General features: G+C 17.2%; 6 protein-coding genes across 6 annotated transcripts; 2 read left to right on the top strand and 4 right to left on the bottom strand.

Moving 5' to 3' along the window:
- Positions 1-605: 605 nt before the first annotated feature.
- PRELSG_0304000 (conserved Plasmodium protein, unknown function) lies at positions 606-1,992 on the top strand (the record flags this gene model as incomplete). Its single annotated transcript, XM_028680028.1, has 5 exons — positions 606-936; positions 1,148-1,228; positions 1,351-1,565; positions 1,665-1,754; positions 1,888-1,992. The coding sequence occupies 5 exons, from the start codon at positions 606-608 to the stop codon at positions 1,990-1,992; spliced, it is 822 nt and encodes a 273-aa protein (XP_028531565.1).
- A 38-nt stretch (positions 1,993-2,030) lies between these two features.
- On the bottom strand, positions 2,031-5,918 carry PRELSG_0303900 (conserved Plasmodium protein, unknown function; the record flags this gene model as incomplete). The annotated part of the gene is made up of 13 exons (XM_028680027.1): positions 2,031-2,092; positions 2,170-2,290; positions 2,391-2,429; positions 2,562-2,642; positions 2,735-3,013; positions 3,092-4,012; positions 4,138-4,224; positions 4,337-4,543; positions 4,642-4,914; positions 5,047-5,144; positions 5,372-5,483; positions 5,615-5,790; positions 5,855-5,918. The coding sequence occupies 13 exons, from the start codon at positions 5,916-5,918 to the stop codon at positions 2,031-2,033; spliced, it is 2,520 nt and encodes an 839-aa protein (XP_028531564.1).
- A 658-nt stretch (positions 5,919-6,576) lies between these two features.
- On the bottom strand, positions 6,577-6,996 carry PRELSG_0303800 (conserved Plasmodium protein, unknown function; the record flags this gene model as incomplete). Its single annotated transcript, XM_028680025.1, has 1 exon — positions 6,577-6,996. The coding sequence occupies one exon, from the start codon at positions 6,994-6,996 to the stop codon at positions 6,577-6,579; it is 420 nt and encodes a 139-aa protein (XP_028531563.1).
- Positions 6,997-9,543: 2,547 nt separating this feature from the next.
- On the top strand, positions 9,544-17,166 carry PRELSG_0303700 (conserved Plasmodium protein, unknown function; the record flags this gene model as incomplete). Its single annotated transcript, XM_028680024.1, has 2 exons — positions 9,544-16,870; positions 16,979-17,166. The coding sequence occupies 2 exons, from the start codon at positions 9,544-9,546 to the stop codon at positions 17,164-17,166; spliced, it is 7,515 nt and encodes a 2,504-aa protein (XP_028531562.1).
- A 416-nt stretch (positions 17,167-17,582) lies between these two features.
- Positions 17,583-19,233, bottom strand: cGloII (cytosolic glyoxalase II, putative; the record flags this gene model as incomplete). Its single annotated transcript, XM_028680023.1, has 7 exons — positions 17,583-17,802; positions 17,981-18,245; positions 18,329-18,442; positions 18,545-18,620; positions 18,705-18,750; positions 18,865-18,929; positions 19,228-19,233. 7 exons carry the CDS (start codon positions 19,231-19,233, stop codon positions 17,583-17,585), a joined length of 792 nt encoding a protein of 263 aa, XP_028531561.1.
- A 2,343-nt stretch (positions 19,234-21,576) lies between these two features.
- On the bottom strand, positions 21,577-22,005 carry PRELSG_0303500 (sexual stage-specific protein precursor, putative; the record flags this gene model as incomplete). The annotated part of the gene is made up of 1 exon (XM_028680022.1): positions 21,577-22,005. One exon carries the CDS (start codon positions 22,003-22,005, stop codon positions 21,577-21,579), a length of 429 nt encoding a protein of 142 aa, XP_028531560.1.
- Positions 22,006-22,540: the final 535 nt, after the last annotated feature.

Below are 22,540 nucleotides of genomic sequence, written 5' to 3'. Positions count from 1 at the left end.
GAGAATAATTAAAAATATATTTATTTTATCATAAAACTTCTTTTTTAACTTACATTTCATATAATATAATTTCCTTTTTTTCTTTTTCTTCATAAAATAAGCTATGCTAATTAAATACTTTTTTTTTTTTTTTTTTTTAAATAAATAAATTATTTAATTTTATTTGACTTTTTTCTCATTCATATGCAATTATTTTCTATTTTTAATTTTCATTTAAAATTCTTTTACTTATTTGTTCTTTTCATTTTTTTGTAAATAAGATATAATTTGTTATATATATGTGGCATATTAATTTAAAATAAAGGAAAATTGTTGGTATATTATGTAATTATTTTAATTATATTTTTGTTTCCCTTTTTTAGTATAAAATTTTGTGATCCTTTATATGATTTTATATATTTTTATTTAAATGTCTATTAATTACATACTTTTCTGTATTTTTTTTTTTTTTTGGGAATTCATTTTATGAAGCTTAAATATCTTTTTTTATTTTTACAATAAAAAATATCTTAAGGAAAAATAAAGCATATATATATTATGGAACTAATAATTTTTTCTTATTAATTTAAAAAAAAAAATGTAAAAAAAACAAAAAAAAATTTAAAATGAATATTTTCAAGTTAATTAATCGGAAAAACTATTATATTTATAACACAAAAAGATATCACTTAAATTATAAATTATATTTAAAATTTAAACAATGGAATTATTTGAAAAAAGAAATGATTAATTATTTTAAATCTAACTATAAAGTAGATACAGTAGTAGATTTAGAGGCTAAATGCTGGGAGAAATTTAGGAAAAAAGAATTAATTCAAGTACATGGTTATATTCCTGCAATTATATGGAAATATGGTGTTGAAGAAAGAATTTGTATAAAGCATAAATTAATTGATGAATATGCATTTGAAGAAGAAGATGGGCATTTGTCTTTATGTAATTAAAATATTATTTATTATGAATTAAGACAATTATTTTTATAGAATTAACTTTAAATAAAATTTTATTATATTTTTTTAAAATATTGTATTATTATTAAGATGAATATTTTATTAAAAAAAGTTATATATAAATATATTTAAATAAAAATACGATATCATTATTTACTAATTAATTTTTCTATTTATTTTATTTTTTTACAAAATAGTATTTTCGGCAAGATTGTTTAGAATTCATATCAATGAAAAAGTTATTGAATGTGTTGTATCACATGTTGAAGCAGATCCTAGTATATATATATATATATAAAAGCAAAGAATACATTTATTAAAAAAATATATTTTTATTTTTTTTATTTTTTATTTTTTTGAATAGTTGAAAAACATATATATTTTTTGAAGTTTGCAAGAGTTGTTGAGGATAAAATAACAGAATTAAACATCCCTTGTAGTTTAGTAGGGCTTATTGGATGCCCTGCATATATTAATGGATATCATGTTCAATTAGCATTAAATTATATAAAATGTAAAGTAATAGGAAATAATATACCTCCTCCCTTTCAAATTGATGTTTCAAAGTTAACATATAAGGAACCATATAACTCAATTAAATTAAAAGATTTAATGGTAAAAGGAAAAAAAAAAAAAGAAAAAATAATGTACACAGCTAAATAAATATATATGAATAAATAAACTAGAAAATGTATGATTAAATAATATTTATAGTATTTATTGCCACAAGATGGAACTGTAATTTTTTCTGAAGAGTACGATTTAAATACAACAGAAGTAGTATGGACATATGAACCTGGAAAAGTTAGAGAAATAAAAATAAAAAAATAAAATACAAACATTTATATAAGCATACATTTAATAATATTTTTTTTTTTTTTTTTTATATTGATACAACATATACTTTTAATTTTTTAAATATTTTTTTTTTTTGTAGATTCCTGAAACGCCTTTACCAGATGATTACATAGATCCCAATTTCTTGAATAAAAAAGGTAAGAGAATTCAATTAACTTATAAAGACTACTGGCCAAAGCAATAATATCATAACCTCTTTTTTTTTTCCTTTTTTTGTATAATTCATTTAAAAAAAATAATTATTGAATTACATTTAAGGCATTTTCTGTTCTTCAAAATGTTTCCTACAAAAACAATTTAATTTTTTTTTTTTTCTCAAAATTGTATTATCATGGTTTGATATACTTAAAATAAAACCTACCTATATTATTTTTACTTCCGCATATAGTGCACATAATAAGAAATTTATTTACAGTCTTTTCTGAATTTAGTTTAGATATTTGTTTTTCTAAGGTTACAATTAAATCATGTAAAGTATTCATCTTTTATAAATAAAAAGAAAAAAAAAAAAAAGAGAAAAAAAACAATGTATGATTATAAAATTAATAAAAAATAAAGAACATCTATTATATTATTCCATACTTGTTCTTCATATTTTTTATGTATATTTGCTTCTTCTTCCTATAATATAAAAAACGTTATAAAAACATTTTGTAATTATAGTATCTGTACTTTATATATATATAAGATAAAAATTTATTTATATTATTCTATAAATTATGCATATATGAAATAATGAATTTATTTTATTACTTTATATGTTTCTATTTGAAGCTTTAATTTTCTTATTTCCTTTTCTTTTATATCAAAGTCATTTTTGAATTTCTCTAAAAGCTATTATAAAAAATATATATATATATATATATTATGTATATATGGTTAAGTTTCTAAAAATTAAAAAGAAAAATTATATGATAAATGAATACCTCATTATTTTCTTTTATTTCAATTTTTAAATGATCTATTTTTACGCAAGAACAAATATATGCTTCTAATAATTGTTTTTCTTTAATATTTAAACTTTTGTTTTCATAATTATTAAGTGTTATAAAATTTAAGACGTTTTCTGCATATGTTTCAATATCATTAGTTATATTTTCTTCATTATTCATCTCACGTTTATTTGATAAAGAATTAATTAAAAATGTATTGCTTATCGTTAACTCTTTATTAATCATTAATGTGTTTTTACATTCATTTAAAGACTAAAAATAGAATAAAAAAAAAAAAAAATTAATTTAAATGCATATATGTATAGATAAGGCAAATTTTCTATTCTTAACTTGTTCATTTATTCTTTTTAATTTCTTAATGATTTTTGTTTTTTTTAAAAGATTTTTATTTAATTCATTATTATTTTTTTTGTAAAATTCAAGATCCTTTAAACTATTCTCTAATGAGTTATATGAAATTATTTTTTTTTGGTTAAATGCATTATTAATTTTTTTTAAATAATCCTTTTCTTCTTCATACGAAATACATTTATTAAACCTATAATAAGACAATATTGAAACTAATAGTAGCTTCAAATTTATAATATCATAATTGTGAATAGAATTTATGAAGGAACTTGTTAAATCTAATAAACTAGTAATTGTTTTTGATTTATCCATATTTAATGTATTAAATCCTTTATTTTCACATAAACGAAAGGATATGTATGATTTTAAAAACTCAAATGAATATAATATATCTTCTAAAATTATTTTAAATTTATTTGTTAAAAATAAAATAATTTTATTATTTTTTTCAACATAATCTTTTAGATGTATAAATTTAGAAAGAGAATTTTTTTCCTTTTCTGCAATTAGTTTTCCAAAATCTAAATCATTTATTTTAAATATATAATCATTGCCTTCATCTTCACTCCAATAACTTTTATATATTTCATCATAATTTGCTTCATTGCAATATATATATTTATCTGGATTTTTTTTATCTATCATTTTTTTAATATTTATTTTTTTAAAATATTCTAAAATTATATTTTCATTATTGAATGGTGAAATAAATATCACAAAGGTAAATGTATTTATTATTTTTAAAATAAGATTTTTCAAATTTCTTAATTCATGAATTACATTTTTGAGTATAAATTTTTTACTACTGAAAACTGTTGGAAAAAAATATTCTTCAACGCATAAATAAATATTTACGTTTAAAAAAAGAATTTTTATTTTATCTGCTAAAACACATAACGTATCCTGATAAGATGTGATTCAGTAAAAAAATGTTTTGTTATATATGTATATTATAAAAATAATAATAAAATATATATATATATATATATATATATATATATATATATATATAGGAATTAAAGAATTACCCTGATTTTTTCACCATTCTCATTTTTTATCCATGTCTTTTTAAAATTTTTTAATAAATTTATGATTTCTTCAATATAAGTAATTTCCTTTTAAAAATGAATATTGGAAAAATTGATAATATATATATATATATTTATATATGCATTTTTATTTATATCAATAGTTTATTAAAAAACTAATAATTAAAATAAAACTTACATTTTGAGAAATTTTTTTTACGTCTATTATTTTTGAATATTTTATTTTATCTGTTTCTGTATCTTTTTCAAAATTTTCATATATATAATTTAACTTAGAATCTTCATATGTAAAAAGTTCCTTACACAAAACTAAATATTCAATGAATTTTTCTATTACAATTAAAATAAAATTTTGAAAATTTTCTATATTTTCATTAATTCTATTCTAAAAATAAAAGCATAAAATAAATTAGAAATACTAAATAAGTTGTGTATATATATATTTAATTAATTATTTAAAAAGGAAGAAGATATTTATATTACTTGAATAAAATAATCATAATAATCACTTTTTTCAAAAAATGGTATTTTATTAAAATTAATTTTGTATTTAGAATAGCATTTATGTTTTAACTTTTTGCAAATATCTTCTATTTCAATTATGTATTTTTTTTTTTTTTCTATAGTTTCATTAAATTTTTTTTTATTTATGTCTATTTGTTTTTTTATTTCAGCTTTCTCATTTTCAATATCAATTATATTTTGATTAGAACTGTTTATATTATCAGTTAGAATTTTAATATCTCTTTCTTTTTCCTGATAATATTAAAATTTTTTAAAATGTACATTAAAAATATATATTAATGATCGTATAATTTCTTTATATATGTATATATAAGAACCAACATATTAGAATATAAAAAAAAAAAATTAAAATTATATTTTAACTTTTAATTTTTCTTCGAAATTTTTCTTATTCATTTCAAGTTCCGTTTTTAATTCTTGATGTTCCTGTTTCATATCATCAATTTCTTTATGAAGAGTTTCTAAAAAAAAATTATAATGAAAAAATACGTATTTTTTTTAAATTTAAATTATAATTTAGTTTCAGTAATGAGAAAATATTTTATTAAAGATATATTAGAATAATATTATATACTATTTATAACACTTAAATTTAGGAAGAATAATAAAAAATAAAAAAATAAAAATATATATATATATATATATATATATATATATATATATATATATATATATATATATTACATACCATTTTCTTTTATTTTTATTTCAAGTTCTTCAAAAGCTACTGATTCATGAATATTTTCTTTAGAACTTTTTGTTAATAACATTAAATTTCTCCATCCAGAATTATTTTTTTTCTAGACAAAAAAAAAAAAAAAAAAATAAACAAAATAATAAACAAATTGGAATAAAAATAATAATAATGACATTAATAAAATCATTAACAATATGTATTAAGAATTATTAAAGTAATTTTTTTTTTTATTACTTGTTCTTCTAATGAATTTATTAATTGAGTTATTTTATTGGATAGTTGACTGTTATTATTTGATAGAGTACTATTTTCATTTAATAAAAAATTAATTTTATTATTTTTTTCATTATTATTTTTTTCCAATTGTTTAATATCTTTTTTATATTCTACTATTGCTTTTTTTAGAATGTCTAAATAAAATCAAAATGATTATAAAATTTTTAATGAAATAATAAATATAAGAATTATTATTACCATTTTGCTCTTTTATTTCTTTATATTTTTCTTTAATTAATTTGTATTTATCTTCTATATTCATTTTAAAAAGTCAAAAGAAAAAAAACAAGTTTTTGAATGCGAAAACAAATACACATGAAAAAAAAAAAAAAGTATAATAATCAAGTTAAAATGTATAATATTCAAAATATTGCTTAAAAATAAAAAAAAAAAGGAAAGTTTAGAATTTTACAAAGATTGTAACAAACGGAAAATAAAATAATAAAACTAATATATTATGATATTAAAAAACAAATAAGAAATCCGAAAAAAAAAAAAAAAGATAAAATAAGAGAAAATTATATAATTAAAACGTTTAAAAAAAATGTGATAATTCATTTATTATATGTGTTTTACAATTTTTTTTAGCATATATGCTTCTTATTATTTAAAAATGTTTATGCAATGTTTTATTTTTATAAAATTAAAAAAAAAAAAAAATTGTTATTAATTGTTATTTTTAATAATTTTTACAAAATAAAAAAAAATATATATATATAATTAGATAGGTTTAGTAATTTAATCAAATCACTATTATTTCTTAATTCACAAAAAAAATAGAAATTAGTAATAAATTAAATATATTTAAAAAACATACTTGAATTATTTTTCATTTTTTTTTTTTTCTTTTCAAATAAAAAATTTTAACACTATATATATATATATATATATATATAATATTAACACTAATATGTATATTTTTATTTTTCTATTCTTAAGTAATAAGTAGCCCAATTTGTTTTTTTTGATGCATTTTTATATGTTAACCTTTGTATGGGAATATATTCTACATTTTTATATTTCATTAAGTATTTTCTATTTTGATAGTAAAAATTTTTAGCACTTTCTGGATAAGGATCTAGTGTGTAATTAATATGAGGAGGATAAGGAGAAGAATATGAATATGAATTATTTGATGTTTTAATTATTTCATATTCTTTTGATTTTGTTTTTTTATTTGGTAATCTTTTAAAGTTGTTACAGTAAAAGTTCATTTTGTATAAATCACTATAAGGGTCATTTATTTTCCTGTTTATATTATTTATATTTTTTTTTCTTGAATAATGACGATAATTTCTTTTCAAATTTAACATAAAATAACTATTTATTATTTTATACATTTTTTTTAAATCTTTACATAAACGGAATTCTTATATACATCCTTTTTATTTCACTTTTTCTTTTTTTCTTTGTATTCATGAGCTATTTAGTTAAAATTCCCAAATAAATTAAAAAAATTATTTTAAATATTTTAAGTATCTACTTTATTTATTGAGAAAAATGAAAATTTCACATTTTTCTACTTTAAATTTCATTTTTTTTAAATATTGTTTATCAAATAATTACTTTATATATATATATATATATATTAAAAAAAAAAAAAAAAAATGATTATTTTTAAAAATATATATTCATAAGGTAATGGAAAATATAAGTATTAGAAAAATAAAAAAAGAAAAAAATTTTTTTTTATAAATGTAAATGAAGTTATAAAAAAAAATGTTTCATATGTATAATAATAAAGTATATAAAATTAGGATCGGCGAAAAACAATTATTATATATTTTAAATTTTTGAAGAGAGAAAAAAAAAAAAAAATAGTATTAGCATAATTATTAAAATAAAATTGTTGTACGCATTTATATCAAGTAAATTTTCATAATTATTAATTTCTAAAATTAAAATTTCAGAATAAGAGCATGTTATATCATTTTTGTTTTTTCTTCAATTTTAATTATTTACTTTTTCTTTTTTCCTATTTTGATTAGAAAAATATTCAAGCATGTACATTTTTCATATTGTATTTCTATTATGCTAAATGAGGTTTTTTTCCAAAAAAAATAAATAGAGAAAAAAAAAATAAATATAGACATGCTGATTTTTCATAATAGATATTTCTCATTATGATTTACATAATATAAATAAGAAAAAATATATATAATTTATAAATAATTTTTTTTTTTTTCTTTTTTTTTTCTTATTAAAAGGTTTTCAATGTTTAATGAAGGTTTCTATTTTCTCTAACTTTATTGAAACTCTTTTAATAGATAATATTTTTATATTTGTGTTCATATACTTCGATAAAAAGGTATGTAGCATACCTATTTTATTATTTAAAAATATTTTATTTGTTCTTTTAAATATATATCTATAATTTTAAAAAATTAAAAGAAAAAAAGTAAGAAAAATAAACAAGGATAATTGTTAATTAAAAATGTACAACCAAAAAAAAATTTATGTGAAAAAGAGAAAAAAAAAAGATTCAATCCTGGAATTTTTATTTGTAAATAGTTAACTTTGGTTACATAAAAAAAAAAAAAAAAAAAAAAAAATATTTGTTTTATAATCTTCAAATTTTTTTCATAGTATATAAAAAAATAATGGAAATTCTCTCTATATATATATAATAGAACAACAATAAAACAATATTCGATTTAAAAATAAAAAAAAAAAAAAGTCTTTTATTAATGAAAGATTTATTCCACATATATCTTGAACATGGATATTAAAAAAAAATAAAATAAAATCAATCAAATAAAATAAAAAATAACAGAAAAATTAAAATATCAAAAAAATTAAAAGAATAAAATAAATAACAAAAATAAAAGAGGTTACATAAAATAATTATATTATAATAGATAAAAACATTTCAAATACTCTAAAATATAATATAAAAAAATAAGGATCATTAATGTATATTATATTCATTCTTATAGATACCAGACGCATTTAGGAAGAAATCAAATAAATTTACTTTTTGATAAAGGGATATCTAAGACAAACATTTATTTAAAAAAAAAAAAAAAAATTATTTTATTGCGATTATATTTTTATTTTTAATTTTATGCCGAAGATTTATTGGATATAATTTATTATATTTCTAAAGAATAAATTTTTGGAAAAAAAACTTTTTTTTCCATAGGGTGTTTTAAGTGTACCTTCTATAAAGAACATCATAAAGTAATGACGAATTTAAATAAAAAAAAAAAAAAACAGCAATTAAAAAATACTGTATAAAAAATATATTAATATGAATTTTACAATAAGTTAAGTTCAATTCAATTTATCAGAAATATTCTAATGTATTTTTTTCGATATATATATTAACTGGTTGCAATAATTTTTATTAATATTCTTAAATTGAATCCTTTTAATACTTCGTAAACTTTTATATATATAATTTTGTAATATTTGTGATTATATATTACTAAAGATATTTTAAAAATACCTTACTAGATTTACGAGAAAGAATAAAAGTTAAAAACATATTGATAATTGACACATCTCTTTTTTTACTAGAAAAAAACAACTGAAACATTAACTTACAAGATAATTACAAATATTATTATAAATAAAATAAATAATAAAATAAATAATAAAATAAATAAGAATTTATATAAAAATACATATATATACATAAAAAAAAAAAAGAGGTAGACAAAAGTTTTAAATATTGTTAAGGTAATATAATGACTATATTTAAGACAAGATATATTTACAGAAATTTATGTATCTTCTAAAAAGTTAAAAAAAAAATGTACCTATATTTTTTTATTTTATTGTTAAGATTATATCATATTTTATTAGTAAAATTATATCATATTCTCAATTTAAATATTTTTAGGTCATAAAAATTTTATATAGTCTCAAATTTTTTTGATAAAATTATGAATTATGTAAAAGATAAAACAACATACTTTTTTAAAAAAAAAATAAACAAAAAAGAAAATGGAAATGAAATAGATGGGTTTTCCTCTGATAAAAATAAATATAAATCTATTTTTAATTCAGAAAGTAGGATTACAGAATTAAAATCAGAAAAAATTAAAAATAATACGTATTCTAGAGAAAAAACATATCCTAATAATTTAATTTTGAAGGATAAAAACAATGATGAAAAAAATATAAAAACAAATTTTGGAAACAATAAAATAAAATTTACTAACGGGAATTGTGTACCTATAGAAGAAATAAAAAAAGTTGAAAATAATGAAAAAGAAAATGAAGTAAATAAAAATGAACAAAAGGAAGTTAAAAATAAGAAAACGCTTATTAAATATAAAAATTATTATATACAATACCATAAAAGATGTATTAATTTAAAAGAAATAAAAAAAAGATATGATCAGAATCCCAATTATGCTAAAATTTATACTTTCAATGATGATATAATCTCAACAGAGAAAGATGTAATGAACTTGCTATCACCATCTAAAAAGTGGAAATTCATTAATAATACTTCAAATAATGAAAAAACAAAAAAGGATAATGTAAATAAAGTAATTACTAGTAATAAAAATATAAACAATTTGAATAGAAGTAATATACTTAATTCAAATGATAGTAATATAAATAATTTAAATAAGAATAGTATAAATAATATTGATAAAAATAATATAAATAATTTAGATAAAAGAAGTACACTTAATGGAAATGATAGTAATATAAATAATTTGAATAAAAGCAATATACTTAATTCAAGTGATAGTAATATAAATAATTTAAACAATGCAAACGATGCATATAACAATAGTTTGTGTAATGAATTCAAAAAGAATAATATATTTAGTACTCATGGTTATATATATTATTATATGAATAATTTTGATATTTTTAGTAAAAATTTACTTAAGGTTTATTTAATAGATAACAATATTAAAAGTAAGCATGATGAAATAGAAAGAGTTGATGATAGACAATATAGTAACGATAATATTAATAATAACTTTAATATATTATGTAATAACAATACTAATTGTATTAATAGCAATAATAATAATAATTATATTAATAGTAATAACGGCAGTAATAAAAAGGCTATTACTGATAGTAATAGTAAAGTTAAAAAAAAAAATTCTAAAAAGTCTGCTAATAGTAAAAAAAATAATAAGTTAATCAAAATAATAAAAAAAATAAATAAATGTAATAGTAAAAATACAACAAGTAGTAATTGTATTTTTAAGAGTTTTAAGTACATTTCTCCTGATTTTATTAATATCAATTACAATAAATCATATAAAAAAAAGAAAAAATTAAAAAAAAAAAACGAAAATAAAAAGGTTAAAAATAATAAGGAACTTTCGAATAAATTTAAAAATAATATTAAGAGAATATTTCCTATATATGATTTTGTGCCAATTAAACCTACTCTATTAGATAAAGGTGAAAAATCAGATACTAACAAGGAAATATCAAAAAATAAGTGCATGATTGTAAATAGAATCAATCCAAATGCAAATGTAGAAATTAAAGTGCAAAAACTTGTAAAAGAAGAAACCGAATTATGTGATAAAAAAAAAGAGATGCCACCAAAAAAACAAGGTAAATTATATGAAAGAAAAAAAAAGGAACTAGGAGAAAGAAATAAAGATCTCGAAGAAATTAAAAAAAAATTAGAAGATATAAAAACAATTTTGCAAATAGAAATAAAAAAAAATGAATTTATTCAAACAAAAAATTTAGAATATTATTGCAAAATTTATTATGATATGGAGAAAAATTTTGAAAAAGAAAAAGGAATGCTAGATTTGTTAGAAGAAATATATTTAGGTGAAAAAAGATTAAAAAGATATCCAAGAAAATTAAACAAATGTAAAAGCTTAGATAAAAAAGAATTAGAACATCAAGATGAAAAATCAATACATAACAAAAATGATACATCGTGTGGAATAATCAAAAATAAATTAGATAGTTCAATAGCACAACCATATAAAAATAATACAATGTTATTAGTAGAAAATGATACAAAAACAGAAGTAGTAAATAAAGAATTAAATGAAACAATAAAAAAAGATTTAACAAATGAAAAAGAAAAATCAGATTTAGAAATGAAAAAAGAAATAGAGGAAGAAAGAAAAAAACTAAATGAAGATAAAATAAATTTAGAAAATAAGAGAAAAAAAATAGACGAAGATAATATAAAATTAGATAATAAAAGAAAAATATTAGATATACAAATAAAAAAAAAAATAGAGGAAGGAGGAATAAAAATAAAAGAAGACACTATAAAATTAGATAAAAGAAGAAAACAACTAGATGAAGATAAAGTAAAAATAGACGAAGAAAGAAGAAAAATAAAAAAAGATAATATAAAATTAGATGAAAGAAAAAAAAAACAAGATGAAGATACAATAAAAATAGAACATAAAAGAAAAATATTAAATAGGGAAATAAGAAAACTAAATGAAAATAAAATAAAAATAGAGGAAGGAAGAAAAAAACTAAATGAAAATAAAAAAAAAATAGACGAAGATAGAAAAAAACTAAATGAAGATAAATTAAAAATAGAGGAAGAAAAAAAAAAAATAAATGAAGACAAAATAACTATAGAGGAAGGAAAAAAAAAACTGGATAATGATAATATAAAATTAGATGATAAAAGAAAAATATTAAATATAGAAATAAAAAAACTAAATGAAGATAAAATAAAACTAGAGGAAGGAAGAAAAAAACTAGATGAAGATAAAATAAAAATAGATGAAAAAAGAAAAAAAATAAATGAAGATAAAATAAGATTGGATGAAAGAAGAAAACAACTAGATGAAGATAAAGTAAAAATAGACGAAGAAAGAAAAAAAATAAATGATGATAATATAAAATTAGAAGACAAAAGAAAAGTGTTAAATATAAAGATTAAAAAACTAAATGAAGATAAAAAAAAAATAGATGAAGATAAAATGGTAGATGGAGAAAAAAATGAAATAAATAAAAATAAAAATAAAATAGAGGAAGGACGAACAAAAATAGATGAAGATAAAATAAAAATAGAGAAAGAAAGAAAAAAATTGGATGATGATAATATAAAATTAGAAGATAAAAGAAAAATGTTAAATATAGAAATAAAGAAACTAAATGAAGATAAAATAAAACTAGAGGAAGGAAGAAAAAATCTAGATGAAGATAAAATAAAAATAGATGAAGGAAGAAAAAAAATAAATGAAGATAAAATAAAAATAGAGGAAAGAAGAAAAAAACTGGATGATGATAATATAAAATTAGAAGATAAAAGAAAAATGTTAAATATAGAAATAAAAAAATTAAATGAAGATAAAATAAGAATAGACGAAGAAAGAAAAAAATTAGATGGAGATAATATAAAGTTGGAAGAGAAAAGAAAAGTGTTAAATATAGAAATAAAAAAATTAAATGAAGATAAAATAAAAATAGAAGAAGGAAGAAAAAAAATAAATAACGATAATATAAATTTAGAAGATAAAATAAAAATAGATGAAAAAAGAAAAAAAATAAATGATGATAAAATAATATTAGAAGAAGGAAGAAAAAAATTGGATGACGATAATATAAAATTAGAAGATAAAAGAAAAATGTTAAACATAGAAATAAAGAAACTAAATGAAGATAAAATAAAACTAGAGGAAAGAAGAAAAAATCTAGATGAAGATAAAAAAAAAATAGATGAAGAGAGAGAAAAGCTAAATGAAGATAAAATAAAAATAGAGGAAAGAAGAAAAAAACTGGATGATGATAATATAAAATTAGAGGACAAAAGAAAAGTTTTAAATACAGAAATAAAAAAACTAAACGATGATAAAATAAAAATAGACGAAGAAAAAAAAAAACTAGATGAAGATAAAATAAAAATAGATGAAAAAAGAAAAAAATTAAATGATGATAATATAAAATTAGAAGAAGGAAGAAAAAAACTGGATGACGATAATATAAAGTTAGAAGATAAAAGAAAAATATTAAATACAGAAATAAAAAAAATAAATGAAGATAAAATAAAATTAGAAGATGAAAAAAAAAAATTAGATGAAGGCAAAATAAAAATAGACGAAGAAAGAAAAAAACTAGATGAAGATAAAATAAAAATAGATGAAAAAAGAAAAAAAATAAATGACGATAAAATAATATTAGAAGAAGGAAGAAAAAAACTGGATGATGATAATATAAAATTAGAAGATAAAAGAAAAGTTTTAAATACAGAAATAAAAAAACTAGATGAAGATAAAATAAAATTAGAAGATGAAAAAAAAAAATTAGATCAAGAAAAAAAAAATTTGCCTTTGAGAATAGAAAGGATAAATGAAGAAAAAACAATAGTACCAACAGAAAAAAGGAAAGTTTTAAATAAGAATAGAAAAAAAGTAAAATATAAAAAAATACCGTTTGATAAAATAATTAAAATAAAATTTCAGATTGAAAATAAAAAATTGCATATTAAAAAAAATCAATTAAAAGAGCAGTTAATAGGAGAACTAAAGGATAAAATTGAAAATGAAAAAAATATTTTAAATTGCGAAAGAAAAAAAATAGAAGATGAAAAAAAAAAGTTAGATCAAGAGAAAAAAAATGCATATGAAGAAAATAGAAATATAGAAAAAGAAGAAGTAAAAAAAAAAATTGAAAATTATGAAAAGGATGATGCAAATGCAGTTGCTAAAATTAAAAATAAGGAAAATGATACAGAAAAAAAAATAGGTGAAATTAATATTAAAGTTGAAGGGGAAAAGGAAATAAATGAAATTAAAAATGATATAAAAGATGAAGAAAAAATAGACCCAAAAATTAAAAATAATGAGAAAATTGAAGAAAAAAAGGTAGTAAATGAAATTGAAAATGATGTGAAGGATGAAAAAAAAATAGACATGGATATCAAGGATAATGAAACAATTGAAAAAAAAAAAATAATTAATGAAATTGAAAGTAATGAAAAATATGGAGAAAAAATAGTGCATAAGATTGAAAACAATGTAACAAATAAAAAATTAAGTGATGAAATTAAAAATAATCTAAAAGATGAAGAAATAAAATATAATGCAAAAAGTAAAGAGAAAAATATAAATATGGAAATTAAAAATGATATAAAGAGTGATGAAAATAAAAAAAATAATGAAATTGAAAATGGTGCAAAAGTAGAAAAAATATTTTTTGGAAGTAAAGATAACGTAAAAAATGAAAAAAAAATAATTAATGAAGTTAAAAATAGTGTACATATAGATGAGAAAAAAAATAAAATATATTTAAAAAATAAATGTAATGCAAAAGAAGAAAACAAGAAAAAAGGCGATGATGAAATGAAAAAAAATGTAAAAAATGAAAAAAATAAAATTAAGGAAAGTAGTGAAATTAAAAATAATTTAAAAAATGAAGAAAGAAAAAGAGATGAAGAAAATAAAAATAATTTAGAAGAAAAAAAAAAAAAGGATGATAACTCAGTTAAAAGTATTGAAAAAAATAAAGAAAACAAAACACTAGGAGAATGTAAAAATAATGTAAAGGAAGATAACAAAATTAAGGGTACTATACAAAATGAAGAAAAAAAAAAAGAAGACATGGAAATTAAAAACATTTCAAAGAATGAAGAAAAACAAAATAAAGATAATGAAATAAAAAAAATAAGTGTAGAAGAGAGAAGTATGCCATATATAGAGAATTTAATATTTCCTTCTGATATTAAACTGATATATGGATATTTATCTAGTATAAAAAATAAAGAAAACATAAAAATGAAAAATAATTCCATTGCTCTATTAAGTAAAAATTTATATAGTGTTGTAATATTGTATTATGAATTTTATTATTATAATAATGTTAGTAATTTTAACATCGATTTAAATTTTTATGAAATAAACAATGATTTAATTTGTTTAGTAGATGAACTTTTTAGCTTACATAATGTAAACTTAGAAAAAAAGTTTATTAATAGTGAAGAAGAAAAATTAGAAAATTTTGATGAACTTTTGTTAGATTATAAAGCTTTACAAGGTGATACAAATGTTTTGTATTTAGATTTTAAAGAGATGAAAATGAAATATTGTTCTGTAGAAATTGATATTATATTTCATGATTCTAAGAAAAAGAACATATTATATGAAAATATAGTAAAATGTAGTCATGATAAGAATAATAGTAATAATAACAATAAAGATAATAATATTAATAATAATAATAATGTATTATCATTTGCAAATGATAGTAAAAAAGGGAAAAAAAAAAAAATATCAAAAAAAGGGGAAATAAATGAAAAAAAAGATGTAATGAATATTTTTTTAGAAAAAGAAAGAGTTAAAAATGATATAAAAATAAAGAACATTAACAAAAAAAATAATGTAGAAGAAAATATTGTAAATAACATAAATGACAATGAAAAAGAAGAATTGTTATCAATAAAAAATAAAGATTATATAAAAGAAGATAGAAAAATTTCTTTTAACTTTTTATATAAAGAACAACCATATAAGGCTTTGTTGTTAAAAAGAAAATTGAATATAAGTTCATCTGATGAATTAGATGAAAAAGAACAAAATATTACTAAAGAAAAACCAAATAATTCAACAAATAATATTGTAACTAATAATAATAATAGTAATGATAAATTGAATAAAAATAAAGTGGGAAGTAATGAAATCGCAAAAATAAAAAATAATGATGCCAATATAACTGATTCATCTCAAGTTGCAAAACCATTATGTATACCGAAAGAATTATTAAATATTACTTCTATGCTAAGTTCTCAAACGTTATCAATTTATAATATAAAGCCTTTAAATCAAGTTAAATTCTTTTATGGGTATAGCAAAACGAAGAAAGATTTATATAATTATTGTTACTCATATTTATTGAATTTTATAAACGGATTTGATATATATCCCGTTGAAGGATTTAAGTTTAGACCAATCATTATAGATGGAGCTAATGTGTGTGCTAAACTAATAAATGAAAAAAGTTTTAATTTCTATGAAAACCATTTAACAACAATTTATGATTGTTATCTGTTACATGAATCCTATTTATTTTTTAAAAAAAAGAATGTAGAAGACATCATTATAGTTTTAAATCCTGTAACAAAAAAAGGGAATGAATATTTTTTAAGAAATAAAAAATTATTTAATTATTCATATCTTGAACAATTAATTAAATTAAATGTTATATTAATAAGCAATGAAAAATATTATCATAACTGTAATGGAGAAATAATTAAACAAAGAACTTACGATGATGTTCTAATATTACAAATAGCCTCTCATAGAAGTAAGAAAAAAAAAAAAAAAATTTAGTAACACCTATATGTTTAATAAGATTTTCATTATTATAAAACTTTAACATATTTTTTTTTTTTTTTTTAAATTTATTCTTTAGATGGTTGTGTAATTTCAAATGACAATTTTACCGATATAAAAAAAGATGAATCATATAAAGAAATAAAGAATATTATATCATACTATGTAGTAAAACACAGTTATGATAAACAAAAAGGTTTCTATCTAGACGTAACAAAAAAGCCACTAAAATATATATTAAATGCATTGTTTGAAAAACATATATAATTATTATTTTTTTCTCAAATACGTCAGTTTTTTGTATTAACTTCATTTCTTAAATAATTTTATTATTATTTACTTTTACTTTCATTATATTTTAAAATAGTAATAGATAAATATATATATATATATATTTCATTTAATTATGTATGTTTATTTTATTTAAATTTAAATATAGCAAATAGTTTTAGACATATTTTTTTTTTTTTATGTTCATAAGTTTAAACCTTTTTAGTATAGTCTTATGCTTTTTTTTTTTTTTTTTTTTAAAATAAAATAAGAAAATATTTAAATATTTTATTTACACAATTATATAAATAAAATTTTAAATTAAACTTTTAATTATTCCTTATTAATGTCGAATTTACATAAAAACTTAAGGTTACTTCTTTTTTCTTATTTCAAAAAAAGTAAAAATAAAATTAAAAATTATTTTTCAATTCCCTTAATTTATCTAAAATTTTTATTTCATCATTTGTATTAAATTTATTAAAATAACAGTGTGTTCTAAAAAAAGGGTTTATTAAATTTTCCTCTTCTACTGTTGATGGTACTGAATGTTTTTTATTTTTAATTTTTTGTTCAACTTCTTTCATTTTATTTCTCATATGTTCATTATCTTTTTCTATAGACAAAGCAAACCTATAATTTTTTTTTTTTTTTATGCATAATTAAAATAAAGTAAAAAGAAGAATTAGTTTAAAAGGAATTAATCGTTTGATATATAGATAAAAAATTTATTAAAAGAACATAGTATATTAATATAATAAAGTCACAAAATTATGTGCATTATAGCAAACATATATATATTTTTTTTTACTTTAAATTTTTGAGTGTATACTCATGGCCACAATAAATTAATGTTTCTTTTCTCATGCTTTTTATTTTTTTAAAATTATTAAACATATCTTTTGCATTCCCTTCAAAAAATCTACCACATCCAGCTATAAATAAAGTATCTCCTGTAAATAAAATGGGGGAGTAATTTTCATCTTCTTTTTCATTCTTATCGATTTTATAAACATAATATAAAAGATGCCCTTTCGTATGACATGGTGCGTGAATAGCCTTTATACACAATTCTCCTAATATATATATAAAAAATATATATATATATTTTAATTTATTATATGAAAATCAAAACATGGTTTAATTTTTTTTTATTTACCTAAATGTATAACTTGATCATCATACATTTTTTCATTAACACCTGGAGTTTGTTCATATGCAGAGCCAACAACTTTTATATTTTTTTTTAAATCTCTTATATATACATTTCCCCCTTTTAAAAATAAAAAAATATGAAAAAATGAAAAAAAAGAAAATAATACTTTAAAACATATATATACATATGTGTAAATATATGTGTGTATATATTTTTAACCTGAATGATCATAATGATGATGAGTACATAAAACGTATTCTAATTCAATATTCAAATTTTCTATTTTTCTTAAAACCTTAATTTTACAAAAAAAAAAAAAAATAGATATAGATAATAATAAAAAAATATCTAAAGAAAGTTTGATAAAGAAAAGTTCTACTTTTTCTGGTTCTGCAGGATCTACGCAAGCTGCTTTTCTTGTTTTTCTATGAATAAAAATTAATTTTAAAAAATGTATTTATTTTTTTTGTAGACATTATATATTTTATATTAATTTTACATATTCAATTTTTTTTTTTTATATGTTCATATTATATTACTTATCAATTATAATATAAGAAAAGTTATCACTTAAAACAGGAACAATATGTATTTCAGCACTTGGCTAATATAAAAAAAAACATAGAAAAGAAAAAAAAACGTTGAAAGACTACATAATTTACAATATTTAATATATATATATATAATTTTACATATTTATTTATCATGTTCTACTATAATCTTTTGTAATATTATTACTATATTAAACATATATAAATATTGAAGTGTGTTAAAAAAAATTATAGATAAATAATTACTTTATAAATTTTTTTTCTTTATATATATTTTCTATGGATTTAATTAAATGGATAAATGAAAGTATAATAATATTTTTATATTAAGATGCAATGAAAATAATATACCTCCATTTTCATATGAAAGGAAAGAAATATATTTCCAATAAATAATAGAAAAAAAATTTCTATATAAATATAAATTTATCCTGAAAAAACTTGAAAATTCAAAATTGTAAAGTTTTATTTATCTTTGATAAATTATATATAAAAAAGAAAAAAAATGGAATAACTTGAATCACAATTGTTATTCTATGAAACATTTATATATATATATAAAATAAAATAAAATAAAATAAAAAATAAAATCAGTAATACTTTAATATTGCATTTTTTTTAATAAAAAAACAAGCATTTTTCATATAAGGTTATGTTAAAAATAATATAAAATAAAAACAAAAAAGTTTAAAAAGAATTTTCATATTACTAGAAAAAAGAAAATTAAATTAAGAATATATATGAAGAAATAAAATATTAGATTAATTTGTAAATATACAACTCATATCATAACCTAATTTTTTTCTATCTTATGGGGATTATTATTAAAATAAAAAAAAGGAATTTTGCACAAAGTTATTTGTAGTGAAAAAATGAAATAAACTATACAATGTGATAAAGAAAGAAGGAAAAATAATTATAATAAAAAGAAAAAAGAAATATATAAGTATACGAAGAAAATATTATATAAATTTTAAATCACAATTGAAACTTTTTTTCAAATTAAAAGAATAAATTTAATATTTTTAAATATATATTAAATTCCCTTTATAATAGATAATAGAATATAAATGAATTTATATTTGTTCTCATATAAATATCTTTTTGAGTATATAGTTTTTAATATTTTTCCTCTTTTTTTTTTGTCTGAAACTATTATTTTTACAAAGAATTGGAAAAGCAATAAATTACATAAGGAAGAAAAATGGAAATCGTAAAATAATATATGAGAGAAAAAAAAAAATAGATTAAAAACATTATTATAAAAAGAAAGTATCAAAAAAAATAAATAAACAAAATACTATATGTAGTAAAAAATAAGAAAAAATTGTAATTTAAAAAAATATATTAAAATATTTAACTTCATCATTTAAAGAACATTTAATGTTTCATGCAATACTCTTTATTATTAAAAATATGACACTTAATTTTTCTTTTAGTTTTGAACATAGACATTTTTAATTAAATATAAATATAGATACTTTAAGAAGATATTAATTTAATTATATATCCTATTTAAAGATACCGTAAATTAAATATACTTTTTTCTTTTTTTTAAGCATATATATTAGAATATTAAAATATTAAAAAGCAAAATTTTTATAGAATATACTTAAAATATATATTCTTGTATAAAATCTGAATTGAAATATTATAATTAAATAAAAAAATATATTGCTAGGGAAAATACTTTATAAAATTTTTTTTTGTTATTTGAAGAGGTTTTTTTTTTATTTAAATATGAGATTTTATATTTTAGAAGTGTTGTAAAAACTATTTTTTTTTTTTCTTTTTCTGTTGTTTTTAAATAGAATAAGGTATAAATTCATATATATATATGAATTTTTATAATTATAAATAAACCTCTTTATTTTCTATTTTATTAGGAAAAAAAATTTTAAGGATTAAAATAAATATATATATGAAATTGTAAAAAATTGTATTGTCCTACTAAAATAAACAACAGTCTATTTTAGATAAGTTGATATACAAAATTCTACAATTACATATTTTATTTTTGAAGTAAAATAATTATATATTTTAAAAATTTATTAACTGTTAAACTCACAAAGATAGGAAAATACTGAATAAAAACATTAGGTAATAAAAATTATTATAACTACTTTATGCAATTATTGTTTTTCTTTTCTATCATATATATATATATATTTTCTTTTATATTGATACAATATATTCTAATTAATGTACTTTACTGAACTAAAGCTTTTTTCTTTTTTTAATTGAAATAATATATTTACAATCAAAATGAAGAAAAATTGGGAAAAAAAAATATTATTCTCATATTTATTTCAGTATTATATATATATATATATATATATATATACATGTGCATATCTTTATATAAGTATGAAAAAAAATGAAAAATAAAAAATATGTGTACTATTATATATGTCCATGCAAACGATTAAGAAGTTCGTTAATTCGTTGCATTTAATATATATAATTTTTTAAAAGTTAATAAAAAAAAAAAAAGGGGAAAAAAAAACTTCTATATACACTAAAATGAGCGTAAAACTTTTTGCAGTCTCATGTAAGTTTTAATAAATAAGTAAACTTTGATAAAGTTTATGTATATATATATATATATATATGATAGAATTTCTATAAAATTCTTAAAAATAACTTAAAAAATTTTTTTTCTTAATCATTTTATAAAAAACTGCAGCCCTTATAAATAAATTAGTGATCTTCTTCTGTTTCTTTTGGACTATCACCTTTGTTATCTTTCTTTCTTCCTGATTTTTCTTTGCCTTCATCATCAGCATTTAATCTTTTTGTATTATATCCCATTAAACCAGATAATAATAATAACAAAGCAATGTTAGTTGCTGCTGTACCAATGATAAGGTTTCTGTTAATTGATGTTTTTTTATCTAAGAGGTTTGATATTACTTTTATTTCTTCTAAAGCATGTTGTGAGTCAGATGACATTCTATCTATAGAGTCCTTCATGGAAGCATTACCTTGAGGATGATTTACACTTGATGTTGAGACATGTTTACCTGGGAATTTTTTGGCTTTTTCATCTGCATTTGCAAAGGCTAATTCAACAATTGAATATAAAATTAAAACTAGTGATAATGATGAAACAAATTTTCCGAAGTTCATTTTTAAGTAATATAAAAAAAATTGTTAAAAAAAAAGGGAGAATACGTTAAAAATAAAGAAATAATAAAATAAGAAAATTTCGTTAAAATGCTTTTAAAGGATTTTTAAGTATTTTAATAGATTTTTAGGTTAATTAAAATTTTAGCAAAGAATTTTTATAAAGTTTATAAAAACTTATAAAGGATGTGTTATAAATTTTTTGATAAAAAAAAAAAAAAAAAAAAAAAAATTATAATTAATTATATTTAAATTTAATTCATCATTAGAAAAAAAAAAAAAAAACTCATACTACCTCATTATAAAAAAGTACAGTAGCAAAGGATTTTTCATTTTAAATATTTTTTTTTTTAGCTGTGTCCTTTTTTTCTATATGTGTCTATATTTTTTCCCCGTTTCCTATTTTAAAAAAAAAAAAAAATATATTTATATATATATGTCTAAGTGTAATTATATATATATATATATATATATGTCTCTATAATTATACATATATTTTTATATATAATTTTATATATAATTTTATATATAATTTTAT

The sequence above is a fragment of the Plasmodium relictum genome (genome assembly GCF_900005765.1).
Source record: "Plasmodium relictum strain SGS1 genome assembly, chromosome: 3".
Classification (NCBI taxonomy): Eukaryota; Apicomplexa; class Aconoidasida; order Haemosporida; family Plasmodiidae; genus Plasmodium; species Plasmodium relictum.
The sequence above is the reverse complement of the archived record's forward strand: the minus strand, read 5'-3'. Positions and strand labels throughout refer to the sequence as shown.